The 25,765-nt window shown below is 32.3% G+C and overlaps 4 protein-coding genes across 16 annotated transcripts in view; 2 read left to right on the top strand and 2 right to left on the bottom strand.

The window, feature by feature from the left end:
- Nucleotides 1-990: 990 nt before the first annotated feature.
- On the bottom strand, nt 991-18,221 carry LOC135127568 (transmembrane protein 135-like). Of its 4 annotated transcripts, none has more exons than XM_064054045.1 (7): nt 18,057-18,221; nt 2,578-2,708; nt 2,235-2,531; nt 1,920-2,187; nt 1,703-1,870; nt 1,346-1,653; nt 991-1,294 (listed from the first exon to the last, which is right to left on the bottom strand). In XM_064054045.1, exons 1-7 carry the CDS (start codon nt 18,219-18,221, stop codon nt 1,189-1,191), a joined length of 1,443 nt encoding a protein of 480 aa, XP_063910115.1. In that variant the 3' UTR covers nt 991-1,188. The 4 variants fall into 4 exon arrangements, with proteins under 4 accessions (XP_063910115.1, XP_063910117.1, XP_063910119.1 ...); XM_064054047.1 differs by lacking the exon at nt 18,057-18,221 and adding an exon at nt 17,165-17,329; XM_064054049.1 differs by lacking the exon at nt 18,057-18,221 and adding an exon at nt 10,828-10,913.
- LOC135127570 (GSK3B-interacting protein) lies at nt 10,993-21,253 on the top strand. Of its 9 annotated transcripts, none has more exons than XR_010280246.1 (4): nt 10,993-11,102; nt 17,124-17,304; nt 17,974-18,836; nt 20,787-20,869. XR_010280246.1 is itself a non-coding variant. In XM_064054051.1 (3 exons), exons 2-3 carry the CDS (start codon nt 11,214-11,216, stop codon nt 21,203-21,205), a joined length of 495 nt encoding a protein of 164 aa, XP_063910121.1. In that variant the 5' UTR covers nt 11,019-11,102; nt 11,169-11,213; the 3' UTR covers nt 21,206-21,253. The 9 variants fall into 9 exon arrangements, 1 of the variants encoding a protein (XP_063910121.1); XR_010280244.1 differs by having other exon boundaries at nt 17,124-17,437; XR_010280247.1 differs by having other exon boundaries at nt 11,012-11,102; nt 17,124-17,437; nt 18,064-18,836.
- LOC135127569 (probable serine hydrolase) lies at nt 21,184-22,442 on the bottom strand. Its single transcript, XM_064054050.1, has one exon. The coding sequence runs from the start codon at nt 22,227-22,229 to the stop codon at nt 21,243-21,245; it is 987 nt and encodes a 328-aa protein (XP_063910120.1). The 5' UTR covers nt 22,230-22,442; the 3' UTR covers nt 21,184-21,242.
- Nucleotides 22,443-22,843: 401 nt separating this feature from the next.
- Nucleotides 22,844-25,765, top strand: part of LOC135127566 (transmembrane and coiled-coil domains protein 2) — a 65,946-nt gene continuing 63,024 nt past the window's right edge. Inside the window, exons 1-2 of one of the 2 annotated variants that reach the window (XM_064054042.1) lie at nt 22,844-23,098; nt 23,607-23,778. The gene's annotated coding sequence lies outside the window, so the exon portion shown is untranslated. The remainder of the gene's footprint in view (nt 23,099-23,606; nt 23,779-25,765) is intronic. The other variant, XM_064054040.1, reaches the window with a different exon arrangement.

The raw sequence follows: 25,765 nt of genomic DNA, 5'->3' as shown, positions 1-25,765 counted from the left end.
CAGTTTGTAATTAAATTATTTTTTTTAGGTATTTCGAAATGAAATTGTTTTTCTTTGAGAGTTGTTTTGTAATTTTGTCATTGTTATCAAATATATGTTTTCATTACTGAATTTAGTTTCATTTTTATAGAATTAAAATTGTAATTAAAAATAAAATTACTACTATAGTAATTATAATCTAGTAATCAGTGGATTTAATTCATGCAGGAGCTCGAGCAGCGCTGTAATCGCCACATTAAATCGTAGTGGTTTTTGAACGTCTTTCTATTTGCTTAATGGTCTGTGTCCGGATCCGAATGTGATATTTATTACAGAAACCTGTAATACCTCAGCTGTCACTCGAACAATCGGGCGCCGTTTCTAGTTTTCGCCACCTCCTCGATGATATGTGATCCTGGTCCGAGGCCGAATATCGAGATTCGCTGGCTTTGGTATTCTGCAGTCTGAAAATTAAAACCGCTGACAACGTGGATTCTCGCCTCGCCTAATAGGATCACAGAAAGTCGAAGAGGTCTCTGAGAATTACTCCGGATCCGTATGTGACATTTGTTACAGAAACCTGTAATACCTCAGCTGTCATTCGAACAATCAGGCGCCGTTCCAAGCTTTCGCCACCTCCTCGACGATACGTGATCCTGGTCCGAAGTCGAATATCGAAATTCGCCGGCTTGGCCGTTTATAAACGTCATTTAAGTACAGAAGCGGAAGAATCACGCAACCCAAAATACACAACAAGCTGATTTCACATTTTTTTTATTTTTTTAAAACTTCACATAAGTGTCTCGTTAAATGTTGAATAATTTTTTTCTGTGCCGTACTTATTTGAAAAGCATAACCAGGAGAGTCAGTTTATTATTATACCAACCTTCTTATGAACTTACACCATTCATTTAGCATTTGTACTCCCTCGATAAGCAAAATCTTTGATTTTGGTGGGACGATGATGACAGGTCTGCCAACTTGAAATAACTTCACAGTGAAACTCCCCCAGACAATAAAAACCTCATTTATTAAAAATATGAAAATATAATAACAAAAGAAGAGTTGCTCGCCCAAAACCGGTGCTACCCTTAATAAAATACCAAACAACAACAAAGTCACGAAATATCCGACTTAATGTATTCCTTAGAAAACTTGGAAACTAACACCCACTTTGACTAGGTCCACGTAGCAACCGCGAGTACTCTCCTACTTCAAGACCGCCTGGGTCTTGGTCAATTTTAAAACGCGTTCCAGAGATTCAGTAGTACCTAGTCCCCAAACATCCAACGGTTCGCGATTCATGCAGGCAATCCTGAAACTCGAACAATTAAACATGAACCAAAAAAAAAGCCCATCCGAGTACCTTCCGCCCGAAATCGAATGCAAAAACTTCCAGTAACTCGGCCTCAAATTCGTCGGTTCTAAGAGAGCAGCGTGGAAGAGAATGGCGGTACTGAAGCAGTAGAGGAATTCCGTGAAGCCGGGTATTCGTGGTACGATTCCCTTATTAATCCCCATTAAGTATGTTATCTGCGCTACTTTCCACAGGACGTACAAGGCTACTGTAGTGTCGGGGTACCTGGTGAAGGCCACTCCGGCGATTAGGCCCGCCGGGATGGCGTACGACGGGCTGTCTTTACCAGTCGTTCTCCTCAAAATACATAGAACGGCCTGCAAAAAGGGGGTATTAATTTTAAACGTAATAACCTCATACACCTACCCTAAACAATCCGGAGAAGCCTCCCAGAAACGCCGCCAAGTTGAGCGTGTCCTTCTTGAACAGAATCGTCTTAAGATTCCTCGGCGACTGCATCACCCTCTTCAAATTAAGGACTAACTTCAGCGTCACTTGAATCCCTAAACCGATAGTGAACATTTTTCCTACGCCCTGAAACCCACCAATCAGAACAAGCTCTCCACTCGGCCACGCCCATTACTTGCATGGTATAGTACAAACAACTGAACGGATGGGGGCATGCAAGGTGTCTATCACAGCACTTAATTTTGTAAATAATCTTCTTGTACACCCGCAAAGCTTGACTTATCACGTGGAAAACGGGGTTCTTGGAGCGCCCTTGCCAACTCCCCGACCTCGTCCTCGAGGACCCCACGTTTGGAATGTCTTGGGCTTGCTGTCGGTAGAAGCTACTAGCCTGACTCGACCTGGCGCTGTAGTCTTTCTCCTCGTAAGGCCCCACTACAAACCTATGAAACTTTGAGCATTTTTTACTCTGGAAGATATACAAACGAACCTCAACACTCCGAACATGGGGTCGGTCTTGGCGGACGTCTCTTTGTGGTAGCCGGCTTTGTAGTACATGAGGAGAAGAGCCATGCCCACGGCGAAGATGGCGGTGTCGCCGTATTTGACGTTCCGGACCATGTTGCGAGACAGCGCCATGTTCCAGAGGGTCTCCGTGGCGACATTGCTGACGTATAAACACAGGAGGGTTCTTCGGGAAGGTCGCTCGATGAGGATGGCGAATACGCTGGAGAGAAAAGCCGGGAGGAAAGATACCGAGAGGATGTTGAAGTTGCCGAGGAGTTTCCTAGGGGGCGAGCGTCAGTAAGTGGGCTACAAAGGGACGGTTTTACCTCAGCAGGCAGAGAAAGAGGGAGTAGCCGAAGCCCGTTCCGCTTAAGAATGCCGTGGATTGGAGCACTCCTAATACTGTTTTCTTCAAGTCGTCTTTCGTGGGGATGCGGCCTTTCATTAACAGCGTCAACTGAAACAAGGACACAACGTCAACGAAACCTTATGTATGTTATGTACTGGTGTTATCACAAGCGACGTGTTGATATGCAGTCGTGTTGCCGCTATGTACAATTCTTTGTATCATATAATGATCGAAAAAAGTGGTCTGGCAAGCTTTGAAATTTATTGTTAAGAAAATTATGTTGGCAATCATGTGTTTCTCGTTAGGTTTGACAATGCCTACTCACCACACAGAAAATAGAATAGAGTTTAAAAGAAGGATCGGCCACTATGGCAGCCAGTTTTAAAGGGCACGAGCGACACTTTTTTTCCCAAAAATGCAATTCGTTACATTTCACGTATATGGGTTGGAGTTTACTAACAACTTGCACCATTTCGACACAATAGACAACCGCTTACTATTAAATTATGTTTTGAAATCAAGTAGGATGCTAATCTGTCAAATTCATAAAAGTGAATTCTACGGTTAACAATAGAAATATTTTGGTAATGTAGGCGTTCTCAAGCCAGATTAGATTACTTTTTTTTATTATTTATTTAATTTCTTGGTGGTTAACAATTATTGAAATCGCAAGAACACAAAAATTATGCGAGGTGCAATGACACGGTGTATTCTTTCACAATATGAAGAAGAAAAAAGTCAAATCATAAGCCCCGCCCACCCACCCTGTCTCAGTTGCGCCGATATTTCTTTATTGACAAAAATGATCGCAATAATATATTGTGTTTCAATCCATGAACCCCATCTTGTCAGAACAGGTTCTGGAGGCAATGGACAATCCGGTAAGGCTTGGATCCTCAAATATATACTTTTCTTTCAACATCATACTTAAAAACATGTTTTATTTGGTAGTTTCTTGTGGAAATAAGCATTCTGCAATTAAGCTCTGCCTTTTTTTATATGTACGTAGTCTTGTATTGTGAAGAGTATGTATATTAAGAACGAAAAAAAAAAGTCAAATCAGATTTATGGTCGCACAATTTTTTTGCTACAAGAATATTAAAGTGCGAGCGCAGCGAGCACGTTCAGGTGAAACTTAAAAATTATTCGTTGGTGTCCATGATAAGCCAAATTATTAAGAGACAATTTTTTAGTGTGTGATAAAAATGAATCTTGAAAATGTTTCTGGAGATCAAAGTTGGAAAGACCCCAGCAACCTGAACGTGGTCGCTGCGCTCGCATTCTAGATATCAGTTTTTTTAAGTGATGAATCTAGAGATTTAGAGAAAAATCTAAAATTTAAAAAATCCAAAAATTCAAAACATCGAAAAATTGACATACATAGATCAAAATTGAAAAAAAGAAAAGTTAAAATTTGAAAAATTTGCAATAAAACAACAAATCGATGAACAGAGAAATCGAAAAACTGAAGAATCTAAAAATTTGAAAAACTGAAAAATCGAACATTTAAAAATTCCAAAAACTGAATCGGAAAATCTAAAATTTTAAAAATAGAATAACTAAAATATCGAAAAACTGAAAAATTGTGAAGGCGAAACATCAAAAAATCGAAAAATTGAAGAATCGAAATATTGAAAAGTCCCAAAACTGAAAAATCGACAAATTGAGATATGGAAAAAATTTATAAAATTGAAAAACTGACGCATCGAAAAACTGAACAATCGAAAAATCGAATAGTCGAGAAGTCAAAAATTTAAAAAAATCGGAAAACTGAATGGAAAATCAAAAACCTGAAAAATTGGGGGATAGATTCTTTTACTTATCGATTTCTCAATTTTTCAATTCAATTCTTCAGTTTTTTTATATATCAGTTTTTCGAATTTTGAGTTTTGGGATTTTTCACTTTTTCGGTTATTCAATTTTTGTTCGATTTTTCAATTTTCCATTTATCGATTGATAAATTTTTCGAATCTTCAATTTTTTGATTTCTTAAATTTTACATTTTTCAGTTCTTTAATTTCAGTTTTATAATTTTTCAATATTTCAATTTTTGGCGTTTCTAAATTTTCGATTTTTGATTATTCAACTTTTTGATTTTTCCACTTTTCGACTTTTCGATGTTTCGGTTTCTCAATTTTTGTTAGACTCTCCAATTTTTCTTCGGTCCTTCAATTATTCTTCGACTTATCAATTTTTCGATATCTAAATTTTGCGATTTTCAGAATTTTTAAATTTTAGATTTTTCGATTTCTCGTTTTTTCAGTTTTTCGATGTTTCAATTTTCCGATTTTTCTAGTTTTTTTAAATTTCAATTTTTTCATTTTTGAAATTATCCTTTTCTCGCCTTCTCGATTTTTCAGTGTTTGCAGTTTTTCGAATTTTCGATTTTTAAATTTTCGACTTTTTGATTTCGATATTTCATCTTTTCTATATTTCGATTTTACAAAATACGGATCTTCGAATTTTTGATTTGTTAGTTTTTTGGTTTCCCAGTTTGATTCATCCTAATTTCGATTTTTCAATTTTCCAATTCTTCGAGTTTTCAAAGTTTCGATATTTCAAATTTGTGGTTTTTCGAATTTTATATTTTTCAATTAAAAAATAAATTTCAGTTTTTCGGTTTTTCAAATTTTAATTTTTCGGTTTTGAGATATTTCAATTTCTCTATTTTTGAATTTTTCGATTTCCCAATCGGTTCTTCATTTTTTTTCAATTTTTAAATTTTGGAGTAATCGATTTCTCGATTTATAGTTTTTTGATTTTGCAGTTTTTCGTTTTTTTTTTAATTTCACATTTTTAGGTTTTTCAATTTTTCTAATTTTCCATTTTTCCATTTCTCAAGTTTTCGTTATTTTAATTTCAGATTTTTCGATTTCTCGACTTTTCATTTTCTCGATTTCGGTGTTTCCCTATTTCTTGGTTTTTTGATTTTTCAGATTTTTCATTTTCGAAATTTCGGTTTGTTCCATTTTCAATTTTAGAATTTTTGATTTTTCGACTTTCGACATTTCATTTTTTCTATATTTTGATTCTCTTCTCTCTCTCGATTTCGATTTTTAGATTTTCGATTTCTCAAACTTCCAATTTCATTCTTCAGTTTTTAGATTTTTCAATATTTCAATTTTTGGCTTTTCTAAATTTTAGATTTTTCGATTAATCGATTTTTTAATTATTCCATTTTTCTATTTTTCGATATTTTGATTTTCCCACTTCTCGATTCTTCGATGCTTCGTTTTCTCGATTTTTCGATTTTCAGATTATTAATTCCCCAATTTTTTAATTTTCTAATTTTTAGATTTTTCAATTTTCGATTTTTCAATGTTTCGATATTTGAATTTTGGGTTTTTCAGATTTCTCAAATTTTTGATTTTTGGATTTCTCGTTTTTTCTTTGATTTTTCAGTTTTTCAATTTTTCAAATCTTAATTTCTCGATTTTGAGATATTTCAATTTCTAGTTTTTCGATTTTTCAGATTTTTAATTTTCGAAATTTCAATTTTTATCTTTTGATTCTTGGATTTTTCGATTTTTAGATTTTCGAATTTTTGATTTTTTGAATTTTCAGTTTTAGAATTTTTTAGTTTTAGGTTGTTGACTTTTTCTTCGATTTTTCGAATCGTCAATTTTTTCATTTCTTAAATTTTAGATTTTTTGGTTCTTCAGTTTCTCGATTTTTTTTATTTTTCGATTTCGCCCTCTTCCGATATTTCGGTTTTATAATTTTTCAATATTTCAGTTTTTGGCGTTTCTAAATTTTGGATTTTTCGATTAATCGATTTTTTTGATTATTTGATTTTTCCACTTCTCGACTTTTCGATATTTTGGTTTTCCCATTTCAAGTTTTTACGATGTTTCGGTTTCTCGAATATCAAATTTTCAATTTTCCAATTTTTTGGTTTTCCATTTTTCAAGTTTTCTTCGATTCTTCAGTTTCTCTTCGATTCTTCAATTTTTATTCTTCGTTATTTGAATTTTGGGATTTTCAGATTTCTAAAGTTTTAAATTTTTCGAAAATCGAAAAATCCAAGAATCAAAATATAGAAAAAACGAAATGTCGAAAGTCGAAAAATCAAAAATTCTAAAATTGAAAATGGAAAAATCGAAATTTCGAAAATCAAAAATTTAAAAAATCGAAAAACCGGAAAATGGAAAAACCAAGAAATAGATGAAAATATTGCAATAAAACAACAAATCGATGAACAGAGAAATCGAAAAACTGAAGAATCTAAAAATTTGAAAAACTGAAAAATCGAACATTTAAAAATTCCAAAAACTGAATCGGAAAATCTAAAATTTTAAAAATAGAATAACTAAAATATCGAAAAACTGAAAAATTGTGAAGGCGAAACATCAAAAAATCGAAAAATTGAAGAATCGAAATATTGAAAAGTCCCAAAACTGAAAAATCGACAAATTGAGATATGGAAAAAATTTATAAAATTGAAAAACTGACGCATCGAAAAACTGAACAATCGAAAAATCGAATAGTCGAGAAGTCAAAAATTTAAAAAAATCGGAAAACTGAATGGAAAATCTAAACCTGAAAAATTGGGGGATTGAAAACTGAAAAATCGAAACACTGAAAAGTCGGGAAACCAAAAAATGGAGAAATGGAAAATACAAAAGTCGATTAATCGAGAAATTGAAAAATTGAAAATTGAGACATTCAACATTAAAAAATTGAAATTGAAAAATCGTTAAACTGAAACAGAAAAACTGAAAAATAGAAAAAGCGAAAAATCGAGAAATTGAGAAGATTCGATCTACAATTTTGATATAAAATTTAAAAAATCTAAAAATTGAAAAACTTCAAAATCGGAATCCAAAATGTCGAAAAATTGAAAGATCGAGGAATCGAAATATCATAAAATCGTAAAATCGAAAAATGTAAAATTTAAAAACCCGGAAAATTGAAAAATACAAATATCGAAGAATTGAAAAATCGAAAATTCAAACTTTAAAACATTCAAAAACTGGGAAATCGAAAAATCCAAAAGTAGAGGAATTGAAAAATCGACCGAGAAACCGAAAAGTTGAAAAAAAGAAAGATTGAAAAATTTAAACAAGTCAAATTTGGAAAATTGGAAAATTTAAAATTAAAAAATGTCGATAAATAGAGAAGTCGAAAAATCTAAAATTTAAAAAAGAATGAAAATTTAAAAATCGAAAAACCGAAAATTAAAAAATCCAAACATTGAAAAATCGAAAAATCAAAAGATGGAGAAACTGAAAAATCAAAACATTGAAAAATTGAAATAGGTCCAAATTGAAAAATAGAACAGCTAAAATTTGAAAAACTTAAAATAAAAAAAAAATCGATAAATAGAGAAATCGAAAATATGAAAAATCCAACATTTAAAATAAAAATCGATAAATACAAAAATCGAAAAACAGAAACATAAAAAAAATCAAAATTTGGAAAATCACAACTTTAAAAACCGAAAATTTGAATAATCAATAATTTTAAAAATTGAAAACATTTAAAAATTGGAAAAATCTAAAATTTAAAAAATTAAAAAATTGAAAAATGGAAACATCGAAAAACTGGAAAATCGAAAAATTCAAAAGTCGAAAAACCGAGGAATTGAAAAATCGAGCCATCAAAGGACCGAAAGAACTGACAATTTTAAAGTAAAAAAAAAAAAAACGATAAATAGAGATCTCGAAAAATTTAAAAACCGAAAATTTGAAAAATCAAAACTTTAAAATTCGAAAATTTCAATAATTAAAGATTCTAAAAATTGAAAAACTAAAAACCAAACATTTTAAAAATTCGAAAAATTGAGAAATGGAAGAAAAATTTAAAAAATTCCAAAACTGAAACATCGAAAAATTAAGAAATCGAAAAACTGAAAAATCAAAAATCTTAAAAATTGAAGGATTGGAAAACTGAAAAATCGAAACATTGAAAAGTCGGGAAACTAAGAAATGGAGAATTGGGAAAATAAAAAAGTCGGTTAATCGAGAAATTGAAAAATTGAAATTGAAAAATCATAAAACTGAAACAGAAAAATTGAGAAAGCGAAAAATGGAAAAATCGAGAAATCGATAATAATTTGAAGATTCGAGAAATTGAAATATTCCAAAACTGAAATATGAAAAAATTGAGATATCGAAAGTAGAAAAATCGAGAAATCCGAGAAACCGAAAAGTCGAAAAAACGAAACATTGAAAAATTGAAATTATGGAGAATTGAAAAATTTTAAATTAAAAAAATCGATAAAAAGAGAAACCGAAAAGCCGAAAAATCGAAATACATATTGAAAAATTGAAATACATAGATCAAAATTTAATAATAGAAATGTTAGAATTAAAAATCGATAAATAGAGAAATCGAAAAATTTAAAAACCGAAAATTTGGATAATCAATTTTAAAAATTGAAAACATTTAAAAATTCGAAAAATCTAAAATTTAAAAAATCAAAAAATTGAAAAATGAAAATATCGAAAAACTGGAAAATCGAAAAATCCAAAAGCCGAAAAATCGGGGAATCAAAAATCGAGCAATCAAAAGACCGAAAAACCGAAAAGTTGAAAAATTTAAAAGTAAAAAAATCGATAAATTGAGAAATTGAAGAAAAATTAAAAAAATTCCAAAACTGAAAAATCGAAACATTAAAAAGTCGGGAAACCGAGATATGAGAAAATAAAAAAATCGATCAATCGAGAAACAGAAATTGAAAAAAAAAATCTGGATGCTGAAGGTGAAAAGTCAACACGGATTCATAAACCACAAATGGAGGAGCACGTTATTTTACACAATTTAAATAAGATATACTTATTATTGTAAAATTTGGAGATTACTTGTTCGTACACGGTATTCGTAACATACATCTACGATATTTATATTTTTTCATAAAGAAAACAAATTCTACTAACGAAACTTCAACTCATTCACAAACGATAACGAATTATCTAGAGATGTATTATTAGAACGAAACCCAAGCAGTTTTGTTTTTCTTTCTTAATCACTTCTATGGAATTAAACCCCAAAAAAAGAACGGTTAAAAATTCAACGCGGATTCATAAACAAGTAAGAGTACCACGAAAATGGGGAACAAAATTTTCAATTTTTTGAGTAGTTTCAACTTGTTAGTTGTTTACTGCTTGAATTTTTTTTTTTCATTTTTACAATACCTCCATTTTTTTTTTCAAACTTTGGATTTTTTCTATTATTCACGTTCTAATTTTTTTAAATTGCGAAATTTAATCAGTGATTTGTATATTTAGTTGGAAAACTTTCGATGTCAAGAACTAAATTACACACAAAGAAGACCATTATAAACACCATATATCTCCTAATAATTTAGCGTTATCATACTTTATATAGTCGCGTGTTCGTGTTAAAGTTCAAATTGAACAGCGTCACCAACAGCTACTTCATTAAAATTCAAAAAAAAAAAAAACAATAACAATGAATCTCAATATCCAAAACAATCGTTACAATAAACTGGAAATAATAACAATAATATATAATGATCTCTTGACGTACATTAACCTTGCTCGAATGCTAATAAGCCGTTGTTGCGTTGAACATTAATATAAAATCTGATTGAAACAATTGACTGTATTTAGTATTAGATCGGTGAATCCTCCAGATACTTATTTCTCCGAAACCTCGTCAAGTCACGAGATTGTTATACAATTTTGATTTTTTTTCCAAAACGCTGGATGTTGGATATAAAAAATAAAGGCGGATTCATAAGCCACACGCACAAAAGAATATTACAATTTAGGTAGGATTTAGCACGAAGAAAAAGAAGTTTACTGAAAGGGGCAAGCACATTGAAGTTCTGCAAACGCCGTTGTTTTCAGCTCGAAGAAATATCTTATTTATTTTACAGGTTTATAATCACTTGAAAAACGTGCAGGCACGGCAAAACGTCAAGATAAGTAGACAACGTTTGCGTAGTCAACTCCGTAGATAAAATCCGGCGATTTATTAAAATGTAAAATAAATTAGAACCCTGTGCCCCCATTATTTTATTGGCACTAAATAATAATAAAACAATTTAACAATCTCGTTTAAAACAAATACGCTAATCATCGACCCAGTTATCTAAAGTTTATAAGTTTAATAATCGTCCCAATACTCACCAAATACACCGAAAAGTACATTTTAAAAGAAGCCACGATGGCCACAAACCATAGCTCGACTTGAAAATTCACGCACGTCCGATCCCAGTAGTGGAAATCCCCGCAGGGGAAATCCAGGGGTTGGAACTTACTCAAAATTGCCACCATTTTTCGCGTCACTCGAATCCTCGCACTTGACCCTTCCACGAGGCACTGTCGAAGTTCGGGCTCACCTTTTCCTTATCACAATATTTTGTTTACACACGGAGCTGACGCCATTGGCGGGACGATGATTTTAAATAAACAGCGAACGATAAAAGCCCCTTCGAGAGCTGCAGGCCTTCGCCCGGTCCCAGTCGGAGTACCGCGCTGAAAGTGGCAAAGTCGCGCGAACTTAGGGCAAATCATGGCCGGGAACGAGGATTAGGTATGTGTATGTAGGTTGTGTGAAATCGTTTAATGAGATCGTAACTTATTTAATTGGCTCTGACAGGCCATTAAGCGGCTATAGATCATTTCGGGGGCTCGGTTGGCGCTAATGGAGAGTGCTAAGGCCGTTCGAAGGCTTCTACAATCAGGAGGTCTAAAATTAGAACGAGTGATTGCCACCAAGGGTAAGGAAAGGCTGCGCGGAGTGCGCAGGCGGGGCTTAAGTCAGATTATCTGGAGATAAGGCGATTTAAATGACAATGTGTGTATTGTTTTGGATGAAATTTTGTCGATCGGTTTAAAGTGCGTTTGAACTTTGGTCGCTGTTAAGAGCGAAGACTTTGATACCGAAAGGTCGTCCGCAAAAAAAACAGCTGACGATAATTTATTATCGGTTGTGAATGAGTGGATATTTTGTTAGTCGCAATATTTTTTTTTTATGAAAAAATATAAATATTGTAGATGTTTGTTACGAATATCGTGTACTAATAAGTTATCATACAATAGTAAATGTTATCTAAATTTTGTAAAATAACATACTACTGGATTTGTGGTTTATGAATCCGTGTTGAGTATTCAAATTTTTAGAACATAATCAAAATTGTATAACAACAATTTACAATTTTACTTTAAAATTGGAAAATCTGATGCTTTGAAATCTTGTAAACGTCGAAGCAAGGTAACTCGATAATAAAAATTTATCCGTTCATGCCCCCCCAGGAATTGGCGATGTTATCTTGCAATTTTGTCGAATAAATGCTATATACATGTTAAAAAGTAACGTGGTTTCTGAAATTGTGGTTTATGAAACCGTGTTGAATTTTTATCCTACGTATCTAGATTTTTGGAGAAAAATCAAAATCGTGGATATAAAAATTATTAAAATTTTCGATTTCTCAATGTTTTGATATTTCAGTTTTGGAATGTGTCAATTTCTCGAATCTTCAAATTATCGATTTCTCGATTTTTTCATTTTTCAATCCCTCAATTTTTCAGGTTTTCGATTTTTCAACTTTTCGATTTTCTTAAATTTTCGGCTTCTCGACCGTTCGATTTTTCATTTTTTCCAATTTTTAAAATCTTTGATTATTCAAATTTTCGATTTTTACAATTTTGTTTTTAAAATTTTTCGATTTTTCATTTTATTGATTTTTTTACTTTTAAATTTTTCAATTTTTCAAATTTTAACTTTTCTATGTTTCAATTATAACCAATTTCAATTTTTCAATGTTTCGATTTTTCAATTTTTTGATATTTCAGTTTTGGAATATGTCAATTTCTCGAATCTTCAAATTATCGATTTCTCGATTTTTTCATTTTTCAATCCCTCAATTTTCCAGGTTTTTGATTTTTCAACTTTTCGATTTTCTTAAATTTTCGGCTTCTCGACCGTTCGATTTTTTAATTTTTCCAATTTTTAAAATCTTTGATTATTCAAATTTTCGATTTTTACAGTTTTGTTTTTAAAATTTTTCGATTTTTCAATTTATTGATTTTTTTACTTTAAAATTTTTCAATTTTTCAAATTTTAACTTTTCTGTTTCAATTATAACCAATTTCAATTTTTCAATGTTTCGATTTTTCAATTTTTTGATGTTTTAAACTTTAGATTTTTCGATATTTCGACTTTTCAGTTCTTCGACATTTTTATTTTTCAATTTTTCGAATTTTTAAATGTTTGATTTTTTAGTGTTTCAATTTTTAAAATCTTTGTTCAAATTTTCGATTTTTAAAGTTCTGATTTTTTAAATTTTCGGTTTTTAAATTTTTCGATTTTTATATTTACCGATTTTTTTTAAATGTCTGTGTTTTTTAATTTTGACCTATTTCAATGTTTCGATTTTTCAATTCCTCGGTTTATCGGTTTTTGAATTTTTAGATTTTCCAATTTTTCGATGTTTCGATTTTTCAGTTTCGATATTTTTCATTTTCAATTTTTCGAATCGAAAAATTTATCTCATTTTTAAATTTTTCGATTTTTCAGTTTTTCGATTTCTATGTTTATCTATATTTTTTAATTTTAAATTTTTGAAAGTTTAACTTTTCTATTTTTCAATAATCACCTGTTTCAATTTTTCAATGTTTCGATTTTTCAATTCTTCGGTTTTTCAGCTTTTCGAATTTTCGATGTTTCGATTTTCAATTTTTGTATTTTTTAAATTTTGGACTTTGGAATTTTCGGTTTTTCGATTTTTGATTTCTCGATTTTTTGATATTTTACTTTTGGGATATTTCAATTTCTCGAATCTTCAAATTATCGATTTCTCGATTTTTGCATTTTTCGACTTATCAATTTTTTGTTTCAGTTTTACGATTTTTCATTTCTGGACTTTTCAATTTTTTTATTTCTCAATTTCCCGATTAATCGATTTTTTTATTTTCTCATTTCTCGATTTCCTGACTTTGCATGTTTCGATTTTTCACTTTTTCAAGCCTTCAATTTTTTGATTTTTCAATTTTTCTTCCATTTGTCAATTTTTCGATTTTTTGGTTTCTCGAAATTTTATTTTTTCAATTTTTCCATTTTTTGATGTTTCGTTTTCTCAACTTTTTGACTTTTTACTTATTCAGTTTTTAAAATTTTAGATTTTTGGAGTTCTGAATTTTTTAAATGTTCGACTTTTCAGTTTTCCAATTTTTCGATTTTTTTAATTTTGGCCTATTTCAATTTTTTAATTTTTCAACTTTTCGGTTTGTCGATCTTTTGATGTTTTGATTTTTCAATTCCTCGATTTTTCGGTTTTTGGATTTTTCGATTTCCCAATTTTTCGATGTTTCCATTTTTTTAGATTTTTAATTCATCAATTTTCCGACTTTTCGATTTTTGGATTTTTGAATTCTTCTATTTTTAGATTCTTTAATTCATCGATATTTTAAATTTTGGATTTTTCAACTTTTTGATTTTTAAATTTTACATTTTTTAATTTAATATTTTTCGATTCTTTAATTAATTAACACTTTAAATTTTCGGGATTTTTAAGTTTTCATTTCAAGCCTTCAATTTTTTGACTTTTCAATTTTTAGGGGTTTTGATTTTTCAATTTTTCGATTTTTCAACTGTTCGATTTCCGGATTTTTCAGTTTTTTGATGTTTTAGTTTTGGAATTTTCAATTTTTCTTCGATTTCCCAATTTTTCGATTTTTCAGTTTTGAGATTCTTTAATATATTTCGATTCCCCGATTTTTTTATTTCTCGCAATTTTATTTTTTGGATGTTTAAATTGTTCAATTCTTCGATTTTCTGATGTTTCGGTTTCTCAATTTTTCAGTTTTTCGACTTTTTAGTTTCTCAATTTTTCGATTTTTAAAATTTTTGATTATTCAAATTTTCGGTCTTTAACTTGATCTTTAAAATTTTCAGGTTTTAAATTTTTAGATTTTTCAGTTTTTCGATTTCTCGATTTTTTAAAATTTTTTAATTTTTAATTTTTCAAAATTTAATTTTTCGATTTTGCAATTTTGGCCTATTTCAATTTTTTAATCACTCGATTTTTCGACTTTTCGGTTTTTGGATTTTTCGTTTTCTCAATTTTTCAATATTTCGATTTTTCCGTTACTCGTTACATCTATTTTTCAATTCTTCGATTTTTCAATTTTTCAGGTTTTTAATTTTTCAATTTTTCGAGTTCTCGACTTTTCGATTTCCCGATTTTTCAGTTTTTCGATTTGTGAGTTTTGGGATTTTTCAAAATTTCGATTCTTTAACTTTTCGATTTTTTGATAACTCGAAATTTTATTTTTCCGATTTTTTGATGTTTCGCTTTCTCAATTTTTCAGTTTTTCAACTTTTTAATTATTCAATTTTTAAAACTTTATATTTTTGGATTTCTTAACTTTTCGAGTCTTCGATTTTTCAGTTTTTCAATTTTTAGATTTTTAAAATCTTTGATATTCAAATTCTCGGGTTTTAAATTTTTTGATTTTCCAGTTTTATCGATTTCTCGATTTGTTTTAACTTTAAATTTTCAATTTTTCAAATTATAACATTTCAATTTTTCAATTTTGGCCTATTTCAATTTTTCAATTACTCGATTTTTCGACTTTTCGGTTTCTCCATCTTTTGATGTTTCGATTTTTCAATTCCTCGGTTTTTCGACTTTTCGGTTTTTGGATTTTTCGATTTCCCAATTTTCCGATTTTTCCATTTTTGGATTTTTTAAACCTTGCATTTTGGAATTTTTCAATTTTTAGATTCTTTAATTCATCGATATTTGATATTTTCAATTTTTTGAATTTTAGATTTTTTGATATTTCGATTTTTCATTTGTACGTTATTTCTATTTTTCCGTATTTTAAAATTTTTTATTTTCCAGTTTTTTGGTTTTCAATTTTTTAATGTTGGGTGTATAAATTTTCAATTTTTCGCTGTCTTAATTTCTCGATTAATTGACTTTTTTTATTTGTCCCTTTCTCGATTTCTCGAATTATCAATGTATGCATTTTTTAGTTTTTCAATCCTTCAATTTTTCGATTTTTCAATTTTTCAGGTTTTTGATTTTTTAATATTTCGATTCTTCAATTATTCGATTTTTTGATGTTTCGCTCCCTCAATTATTCAGTTTTTCGACTTTTTAAATGACTCAATATCTAAAATTTTTCAAATTTCCGGTTTTTATATTTTTATATTTCCAAATTTTCGGTTTTTAAATTTTTCGATTTTTCAGATTTAGATTTCTCGATTTACTAATTTTTTTTTAAATTTTAAATTTTCAATTTTTCAAATTTTTATTGCGATTTTTCAATTTTGGCCTATTTTTAAATTTGATTCTTTAATGTATCGATATTTTAAATTTTAGATTTTTGGAGATTTCGATTTTTCAGTTCTGCCATATTTCTATTTTTCAATTTTCCGAATTTTTATAGTTTCGATTTAAAAAAAAATATATTTTTCGATTTTTCAATTTATCAATCAAATAAATGTTTGTGAATCCTAAAGTCACCCCAGCAACCTGAACGTGCTCGCTGCGCTCGCAAACAAGTGAATTATGCGTATTTATTGCATATAAAACTTTCTAACAAAACTATGCTGAGAAAGTTTCCGTTCCACAATTTACATACACTTTATAAAATCACCGCTGTTATCTCGATCAATAACAAATTTAGTGATTCTGATAAACACCTCACTGGCGTGATTAACATGAATATTAAAAATCATAAACGATAACACGCCGAGATAAAATTATTATGTGTTACTTTATCGGTAGCACTCACCAAAAAGGTGACCGCTCGCAAAAAATAGTATTTTTATCTGGTAATTTTTAACTCCACTTTTGGGGAATCCAGTATTAAACCCGCTCGTTTTTAATGATATACACAAAGAATTAAATAAACAATGCGCATACCAAAGTAACGACCGAACTAAACACATAAAGTTATAATTTTACAGCTTTCACCCGAAACGCAACTATTGTATGAAAATTGTGTTTATTTTTTTTTAACGAGTACAAATTTATTGAACGCCGTTCATGTAATTAAAAATAAAATCAAAATAAGTCGATTCGTACAGGTGTATTATGGGTTGCATAACACTGATATTAAATTATACTTGTTTAAAACTGCAATCATGTTTTTGTGCACTTACAACTAGTTCACCTTGTGCACTTAAGTCAGACTTAATGAAGCCTCTAGAAAAATTCTCCAAACAAAAACCTGTCAAACATCAATAATTATCTCCACGACTACTTAGCGAATATCTTGTTCGTTATTAAAACCCATTTTAACAACAATTTTATAATCAGCAGGCAAAATGGCGCTGCTTGTTCTCACTTACGTCAAATAAAAACATACACAATTCTGCTCATTAGTACTAGAAAAATCATGAATGGCATTTCCTGTATGCAAAATATAAACCAACTTTTCTAGTGAACGCTAAATTAATTCCATTTTCAACAAGTCATGTCGTAATTAGTCAGTAAGTGCACGTTCACGGCCGTCGCCATAAAGCAAGAATCATGTCAATAAACAATAATTAACATCATTAACGACTTTATCAAAACAATTTTTTTTTACCGCGTTTCAGGAGTGGATAAAGCACCCTTTATTTATAAATACAACACGAACCACATAAACCGTTCCGTAAAGCCTGAAGGAACTGAAAAGTGCCCATAAATATAATCCAGACGTCGCCTGCAGGCAGCTGTTCGTCCAGGGATGCACGTATTCGATACAGGTGGTACCGATGGTTCCCCATACAGGAAGAGGTAACTTGCTGTAAATTTGGGTCATTTTCACATCACTACGACACTCCGCGACCACGGAATCGCTAAATAGAACTCTGGATATTGACCATTGAAGTTTCACTTTTACCTGTGCTTACGAAGACATGTAAACAAGGTTAGTTTACGTCACATCTTGAGCAGGTTCATGGCGAACATCAGACCAGGTCATACGAAACAGCTGATTGCGGGTTAATGTTAATTCCATTAAAATAATATAAATAGAAAAATAAAACGGCAGATTTGGATTTGAAACTTTCACCGCTGGAATTTGTGGAATGTTTTGCAGTTTTTTATTAAAATGGACAAGTATGAAATAAGGAAAGGGATTTAAGTATGTATTATTGGTTGCATAACTTTGACAATATTGAACAACTTATCTCTTTGCGATTCTCATTAAAAAGTCGTTATGTCATACCTACATGCAGGTAATTTTAGAGTAATGATGAGCCCGTTAGAATTGGAAACGCAACCCAGAATACACCTCCCGTAGAAAATGGAAAAATCTTAAAAATTAACGAAAATATGACACACTAAGACATCATTAAGTGTGTCACTTCCTGTTAAACTGAATCAATATTCACACTCAAATATTTGTTCATTCCTCATTTCCCCCAATCAGTCCGAAATCCCCAACTAATTTTCTCGTTCCAGCCCCAAAACCCACCCTACAACGACCCCAGACGCCCCAAAACCCATTACATAACAACAACAACAAACAAAAAATGCATACTCACCACATAGACCGTGCCGTAGACCCTGAGGGAGTCGAAGATAGCGTACAAGTAGAGGCCGGAAATCCCCTGCAGACAGCTGTCAGTCCAGGGATGCACGTAGTCGATGCAGGTGGTTTTGATGGTTCCTGTTACGGGAAGCGGGAACTTGCTGTAGATCTGGGCCATTTTCACGCGACCGCACACGAAACTGCTACAGGTTTCCGAGGAACGAGCATCTAACTTGGATTTCGATTATTGTCGCGGGTCACGCAAGGGCTCTTCGAGAAGACATGTAATCGAGTTTATTTTGGGTTTGCGTCACAACATCTTGAGCAGAATGACAGGAGTCACGGATGAATCCACTTTCACGGGAGAACAGCTGATGGCATCGATAACCTCATTCGGAGTTGTTCTTTGTGTTTACAAGTTTAGTTGGGGCGGCGGCGGGGAGATGGCGGGAGGCGGAACGGGGGCTGCAAAAGAGAACAGGAGCGTTGGGGGTTATAAAGTTAAGAAACACGTAGTTTAGATAGCTGATTTAAAGGCAGTGGTACAATTTTGAGGATAAAGGGTTGTAGTTTGAGCTTAGTGTGTTTGCGTGGGTTGGTACTGTTAATTTATGTCAACAGTGTCACTTGTCAGGGGTGTAACAGTGTCAGCAATATAAGGTTTGATTAAAGAGCTGTGTCTGAAACAAAGATTTTAAAATATATTTTTACTTTGAGTTGATCTTGGAGTTTCTTCCTATCGTTGGAGAATACCGTACGGTCCTGACAATGCAACATACATAAAAAGTGGCGCGTGAGTATTGTTGGTTGCCTATAACAAAAGCCAAAAATTTGTATTTTAAAACCAAAAAAAAAAAAAGATTTGGAACTAAAAAAGCAAATTAAACACAACGAAAATTATTGTGAAGGGAGCAGATTTTGTAATTTATTCGAATTTGTTGCCAACAATTCGGCAGCTTTAAATAAGACAACCAGTAGCGCCAACATAAATTTAAGAATTGCTCACACTTCTACATATTTAATATGTACTGTGCTTTAATATTATATTTTACCTTTTTTTTTCTAAATATCCATAGCCATCTTTTCACAACAAGAAACTTAAAACATGGTTAAAATGGTACATTTTTGCAAGGAAATATAGATTTTGCAATTATGTCCTATACAAATGTTCCATTTTAAACATGTTATGAAAAGATGGCTATCTAAAATAAGAAAAAAAGGCAAAATATAAGCCCCGCCCATCCGCCCTATCTCAATTGTGACGATTTTTTTATTCGTCGTGAGCCAAGGGGACGGAGGAAAAATCCATATTTCCTTACAAAAATTTACCATCTTAAACGTGTTTTAGCTTTCTAAGAATAAAAAAAATCACCACAATTGAGATGGGGTGGGTGGGCGGGGTTTATATTTGGCTTTTGTCCTTAATATACATAATATTCTTTGAACAATACGATACTTAAAAACATGTTTTTAATTTCTTGTAAAGAAATAAATATTTTGCAGCCAAGCTCCTTTGGTTCTCGGCGAATGAAAAAATCATCACGATTGAGGTAGGGCGGGTGGGGGGGGGCTTACATTTTGCGTTTTTGTTTTAATATGTGTAGATTTCTTTTCACACCAATTAACTAAAAACACGTTTAAAATGGAAAATTGAAAAAATCCATATTTACTTGCAAAAATATACCATTTTAATCATGTTTTAAGTTTCTTGTTGTGAAAAGATGGCTATGTAAATTAAGAAAAAAAAAAGGCAAAATATAAGCCCCCCCCACCCGCCCTATCTCAATTGTGACGATTTTTTTAATTCGCGTTATTTCTTTACAGGTATTTAAAAACATGTTTTTGAGTATGATGTTCAAAAAATACTATGCTTAAATTTTGTCTTTTTTTTCGTAATATGTGTAGACTTGTTTCGACAACAAGAGACTTAAAACATGTCTAAAATGGTACATTTTTGCAAGGAAATGTGGATATTGCAATTATGAGGCGGAGCCTATTTTAAAATCCAAATGCCTTTATACAAATTTTCCATTTTAAACATGTTTTCAGTTTCATGTTGTGAAAAGAAGTCCACACATATTAAAACAAAAAGGCAAAATATAAGCCCCGCCCACCCACCCATCTCAAGTGTGATGATTTTTTTATTCGTCGTGAACCAAGAGGGCGGAGCTTAACTGCAAAATACTTATTTCTTTACAAGAAATTAAAAACATGTTTTTGAGTATCGTGTTGTTCAACAAGTTTAAAATTGCATATTTTTGTCAGGAAACATGGATTTTGCAATTAGGCTCCGCCTCTAAGTCTACCAACGAATGAAAACTTCATTGCTATTTAGATCAGGGCAGGTATGGGCGGCGCTTAATCTTTGGCTTTAATTTTTTTTTTTAAATACATAGTATTGTTTGAATAACACGAAACTCAAAAACATGTTTTTAATTTTTCGTAGCGAAATAAGGATTGTGCAGTTAAGCTCCACCCCCTTGGCTCACGACGAATAAAAAAATCATCACATTTGACATGGGTGGGTGGGCGGGGTTTAAATTTTGCCTTTTTTTCGTAATATGTGTAGACTTATTTCGACAACAAGAAACTTAAAAGATATAGCTTCGTGACATTTGCCGGTCTACAATGTGATTGCATGCAACTTTCACTTCTACGTACTCGGTGAGAAGTATCATAATAGCTTCATTGCTTTGATGTTAACCGTCAGGCCTAAAATTCTATTGGACAGGTATTTTTTTAGATTTCAACCAAACAGTTGGTACCCTTGGCACAACAAATTGTCAAATTCTAACCTACAAATTCTCAAACAAATGCAAAACAATGACAGAAAAGGTTCTCGACGCCGAAAACTGGAAACTCGAAGCCCTTGCAGTGGTAAAAGACATCGAAAACCACGTGAAGAGCATCACAGTACTGAACGGAACCGACCAACAAATCTATTTCAACTTGACAACAATCGAAGGCAACGATTTTTGCATAGAACTTTCAGGAAGCGGTTTCAGAGTCGCTGGGAAAAGTTACAACCAAAAGAGTGACGAAAACGAAGACTTTTTTGAAACCCCATACAGCCTACTCGACCATGTAAGCCCCTCCTTTCACAAGTCTTTTGGAAACGAGCTACTAAGTAAGTTGACGGATTTAAGCAACAAAAATCTATGATTTATTATTAACTTGTAAAAATATTTTAGTAAACACGTTAACATATAATATCACTTTTAATACCCCCTATTTTTCGGTCTTCAATGTTGTAAGTTTCCAAAAAATTATTGATCAAGTCTTTCACAGACTCTGGATTATTTAAATGCGTGTGGTGGGATCCATCGACGTAATGATATTGCGCATCTTTGGAAGTTTTCTTCAATGCATCCAACAACTCGTAGAAATTTTGTTTGTCTTCGTAGTATCCACTTTCGGTAAACTTGATCATAAGCATGGGACAAATAACCCGGTATGCGCCCTCTAACATGTCTTTTTGTGCCCAGTTGAAGATAAACCTAGCCTTCAAGCGTGGGTCTCTTGTAAAATAGTACTTGTCGGGATCGGCTTTGGATGGGGCTATATTCCGGTTCAGAATATGGTGGCAGTGGTCAATACTAATACTCTGAGTATTCAAAGCCGCCATTCTTTTCTTTATCACTTCTAACGGGTAACTGGGGGGCTCTTCTTTGCTCCTTCCTAACTCATCATATTTCAACAACTCTTGAATCCCGAGTGCCATCCTAGGCCCATTGTTCTTCATATACAGTGGTTTCACCCCATCAATACAAATCAGAAAATCCACATTTTCTGGAAATATAATTGTATAGATGAATGAGCTGATGGCCCCTAACGAGTGCCCCATGAGCGAAATTTTCGGCCACTCGAGATAATTAGCGATGTGCTGGATGATAATGGGGTAGTTCATGTTGTTGTAGAACATTCCAGGCGGAAGTCGCGACGAGTACCCATGTCCTGGTAGATCTATAGCCACAATTCCGACGTCATCCTTAAGAAGGGGCACCAGACGGTCGAAACTCCCGCAACTGTCTTGCCATCCGTGTAGAGTCAAAATGGGGCGCTTGTCGTACGGCTCCCACCATTTTCCAGCAACGTGGCCCCACGGTACTGGAATTTTTATTTCTTTGAAGGTGCGTTGTTTGGTAGAAAAGTGCCTCAAAGCCGTCAGGTTTCTAAAACGGGACATTTTCAACTGAGAGTCCAAGGTTCAAGGGCTGTCGCACCTAACCTTCATTACACGCGTGAGACACAACTGCGTCGGTGACGATGACGATGACGACTCCGTGTTACTTTTTCATACTTTTTTGTGTTTTCGACGGGTTTTTCAAGTTTTTTTAAGTGGTTGTCATTATTGAGGTTATGTCGGTTACGAGTGAATTAAGTTGGCAAGTCCGTTCAAACTTGCGTCAACCAGTGGCGTCTCTTTCTTTACGTCTTTCCAAAAAACAGATTTTGATTTATTAAAAAATCCGATTGTTACAAAGTAGACGCAAATATCTTTGTTTAACTTCCAATCAATTTAAACTTTTTAGTAGTTGTTTTTGCATTTGAAATGACACACAAACTCCTTTAGTCGTAGGTGGTCGTAGGTAACGAACAGCCACTGTGTTTAGCCGCAGCGACCTCGACATTATCGCACTATTAAATCTCTTTGTTCGGGTTTCTACTTGTCGTCACTCATTTAAGTCATTGTTTCGCTTTTCTTTTTATTTTTTAAGTTTAAGGCGTTTCTTTTTTTGAAAAATGCGTCTAGTAACAAGTCGTGCGTTGGCAGCCCTGGCTGACCTTGCCTGACCCGCTCCTTAGTTTACGGTGGTGGGGCGCTCACTTCACGGCACAAAACAATAATGTAGTGACACATTTTTGACATTCTACGAACTAGTGAATAATTTTTAATATTGTTGGAGATGTATTTAATATTTCGTCGTAACATCAATGAGTCTGCATTTCTGTGATCCTCGTACAGTATATTTCGATCTTCGTGTGAACCCTGGCGGAATGTTTGCAACAATTTCCATTGTTCGAAGGGATACGATGAGAAGAAAAATTAATTAGGTGAGGGATTGATCAGTTTTGTAGTTTTGTAATTGGCGGACCCCATCAGGGGGACCCAGTTTGCAAGTAGGTGCATGCAGTGATGGGTTCATTAAGAAGCTGATGACTATTTATAACACCCACAGTTTTAATTTCGGCTAAAAATAATGGGCCGTTAAAGGTGTCTTTGTCGCTGGAACGAGGAAATTCACAACATTGTATACCGAAATTTTAATTAAGCCGCAAACAAACACTCTACATAAATAAATCATAAAGCTTGTGTAAAAGTGGAGGTTACAAAAATAACGTAATTTTGCTTTTATGAGTAATTGCATACATCGTTAGGTAATTCTGGTTTCGTCCTTTCCAAAGACAACACCTTGTAATTATGAAAATATAATATATTCTGGTTTAAAATTCCCAGTCATTGTGTAACTGGTTAGAAGTCGTTATAAATTGGAACTTAAGCGTGTTTACTATTTTAAAATTTAAAGCAATTTTTATGTTACGATTTACATGTTTTTTTCAGGCATTTTTTCGCGATTATGTAAGCCGATAACGTTCGAAGCACCACAAATACATTTGCTAGTTTATAGACCGAATTTTCGCTGTGTGGAAAATAACGACGAGTCGGGAAAATCGGTGCACCGAAAAAAACAGTAAACAAGCCACCGAGTTTAAATGCCCTCAACGTAAACACGGTAAGAAGCTAAAATTAAAACTAGAACAGAACGTAAATTAGTTGATAAAAAAATAACCGTAAGGTTCGACCTAACAGAACCGTAACACTGAAAGAGGATTTTCTCGACGATAAGCCGCATAATGACGGACTTATTATAAAGTTTTTGTTTGTTTTTGTGAAAATGTCTTGTACCTTGAACTAGTTTCGGCTTTTCGTTATTTTGTTTGTGGTTCCGGTTTTACGACCGGTGTGGAGCCAATTTTTGCACGAAAATAAAAAAATTATAAAAAAATCCAAAAAAATCATTTCTTCTCCTAGGAGCAACCACTTTTCCATATTTGTATCACCGCTCGTTATTTATTCTCGTTTGACCGATATCCAAATTTTATGTTCCCTATATAGTTTTCGTTGACCTTTGGCATTCATTAATATTCGAGTTCTCTTTGCTTTGAAGAAGTATCGGTCGCGTGGTGACTAAATTATCAATTAGAACGACCGTAAATATCCATAATGAATATACACAAGATACACAAGTCTAACTTAAACGATTTTCAAATCCTTTTTCTATCACACAGATTAGATAGTGGAGTTGACAGTCGTAATTAGCGTTTTATCAAATCGAGTGATTGACATTACCATGAGAATTGGTGTGTGCCAGCGGTAAACATTTTACCTGATGACGTTGAGGCTTTTAATTTTATTAAATTTTGTAATTCGCAAATGTTTGTGTTGTTTTACGGTTCCTCGAATTAATTGCGAAAATAATGAATGAGTAAATAATTTTGTTGCTTTAAACTTGTATGTTTTATCGAAACTTGTTTAATGGTAAATTGTGGACGGAATGAAACATTGACGAGTTGTGTTGTGTCAGCAAACGTGAGTTTACGTTGGTAAATTATTCTTCAAAGCAGGTAACCCAAAAACGTTTGTTATCTGTGACTAATTATGACTCAGTCACACAAGGTAAAGTGATTTGGAGCTTTTTGACTTGTCTTTGTTAAGCCAGGTTGTGAAACCTTCAGTTATGTGAATGCGTTAAGACTGAAAAAAAAATGATGATCTGACACACGTTTTTGATTTATATGTATAGACTTTGTCCCAATTAGTCAACGGTTTTCAAAAAAATGACTTTCAATGTTTTTACCAAGTTAATAGCACTTCATTAGTAGGTAATTAACTAATTACAATTATGTACAACAATAACATTACAAAGCAGAATTGAAAGGTTTTCCGTTTTTTTTGAAAAATTCTACAATTTCGTATTATTTTTTACCTAATAAAAATGGCCAAAGTTTTTCAAAAGCAAAGGATTAGAAGTTTCCGCGATTTTTAAATTTCTTTCAAAAGCAAAATAAGCCACACCAAAGATTCTTCCACATTTTTAAAACAGAAACACCAGGAGCTCTCAACATCTTGAAATGTTTTCAAAAATAAAACACGAGAGACACCAGGAACCCCTAGGATTCTTTCAGACTCTTCGAAAAAAAAAAAAAAACACCAGGGATCTCCGAGATGTTTTTACATTTTTTTTAAATATAACTTTGTTGTTGTTGCTTAATCATTTACATCTTTTTCTTAATGTATAGTTTTTTTTTTAAACACGATACCTCAAACAAAATTCTAATCTCAAATTAACTCTTTGATATTTTAAGTATTTTACTGTTGAAAGAAGACTAGTATATTACGAAAAAAAATCAAAGGATAAACTCCACCCACCCGCCCAATCTCAATTGTGACTAATCTGTTTATTCGTTGTGAGACGGAGGGCGGAGCTTAAATGATGTAGAGTTCATATTTTTCTACAAGAAATAACCGTGTGAAATGTGGAGGAAGTGCAAAATTGAAATGTCTTTACTATTTTGTAGAGAAATGGATTTTGCAGTTAAGCTCCGCCCCTAAATCTGACATCAAATGAAAAATTCATCAGAATTGCGATAGGGTGGGTGGGTGGGGCTAAATCATTGACATCTTTTTCTTAATGTATGTTTTCTTTTTTCAAAAACACG

Source organism: Zophobas morio, unplaced genomic scaffold, assembly GCF_036711695.1.
Source record: "Zophobas morio isolate AGI-343-1 ecotype UQ-CSIRO unplaced genomic scaffold, CSIRO_AGI_Zmor_V1 ptg000012l, whole genome shotgun sequence".
Lineage (NCBI taxonomy): Eukaryota > Metazoa > Arthropoda > Insecta > Coleoptera > Tenebrionidae > Zophobas > Zophobas morio.
The sequence above is the reverse complement of the archived record's forward strand: the minus strand, read 5'-3'. Positions and strand labels throughout refer to the sequence as shown.